Source organism: Mandrillus leucophaeus, unplaced genomic scaffold (genome assembly GCF_000951045.1).
Source record: "Mandrillus leucophaeus isolate KB7577 unplaced genomic scaffold, Mleu.le_1.0 Scaffold452, whole genome shotgun sequence".
Lineage (NCBI taxonomy): Eukaryota > Metazoa > Chordata > Mammalia > Primates > Cercopithecidae > Mandrillus > Mandrillus leucophaeus.
Window position 1 is genome coordinate 1,143,117 of NW_012104832.1, and position 776 is coordinate 1,143,892.

The window sequence follows — 776 nt, forward strand, 5'->3', positions numbered from 1 at the left end:
AAAAATGTCTGCAATTTATGGTGGGAAAAACAATAACAATAATCATGATACAAGCTTATTGGTGATTCTAACACGGAATCAATCCTCTGCCCAAGCCTTTTCAATTCCCCCCTCCCCTTTTTTTGGGCGAGGTGTCTGCTCCCCTCTGGCTCCCTGCGTTGGCTCCCCGCCCCCCGCCGCCCTCCCCGCGGCTCCCTTTCTCCGCCTCCTCGGCGATTGCCATCTGACAAGATCTCCAAATCAAAGTGATAAATCGCTCCAAACTTTTTTTGGCGGCGCTGAGATGTTGGAGGGGCGTCTAGCGCGCATGTGCGAAGGTGTCCAAACTGACAATGCTGGAGAGATAGCGAGTGTGGATTGAGAGAAAGGGAGAGAGGGAGGGAGAGAGAGTGAAAGAAGAAAAGACAGAGAGTGACTGTGTGGAAGAGAGAGAGACACAGAGAGAGAAACAGGAGAGAGAGAGAGAGAGAAACAGGAGAGAGAGAGAGAGAGAGAGAGAGAGAGAGAGAGAGAGAGGAGAGAGGGAGGGAGCGAGAGGGAGAGCAAAAGAAGGAAAGGATCCAAGAAAAAAAAGCCCCAACCACACACCAGCGGCTGCAGGACTGGGCACAGCATGAGATCCAAAGGCAGGGCAAGGAAACTGGCCACAAGTAGGTGCAATATCCCTTTTCTATTGGCTTTTCCCCCTCCTCTGCCATCTTGCATATCTGTCTCTAGCGCTCCGGGAGGGAGCGCGGGCTGCCTCTTGCGCCGGGGCCCCGGGTGGAGGGCAGGCG

The 776-nt window shown here is 53.9% G+C and overlaps 1 protein-coding gene across 3 annotated transcripts in view; it reads left to right on the forward strand.

Annotated features, from left to right (window-relative positions):
• Window positions 1-214: 214 nt before the first annotated feature.
• The window catches only part of MECOM (MDS1 and EVI1 complex locus), a 640,330-nt gene continuing 639,768 nt past the window's right edge, over window positions 215-776 (forward strand). For all 3 annotated transcript variants that reach the window (XM_011994345.1, XM_011994346.1, XM_011994348.1), the window contains exon 1: window positions 215-650. In XM_011994345.1, the coding sequence (XP_011849735.1) occupies window positions 614-650 (37 nt within the window). In that variant the 5' untranslated portion in view covers window positions 215-613. The remainder of the gene's footprint in view (window positions 651-776) is intronic.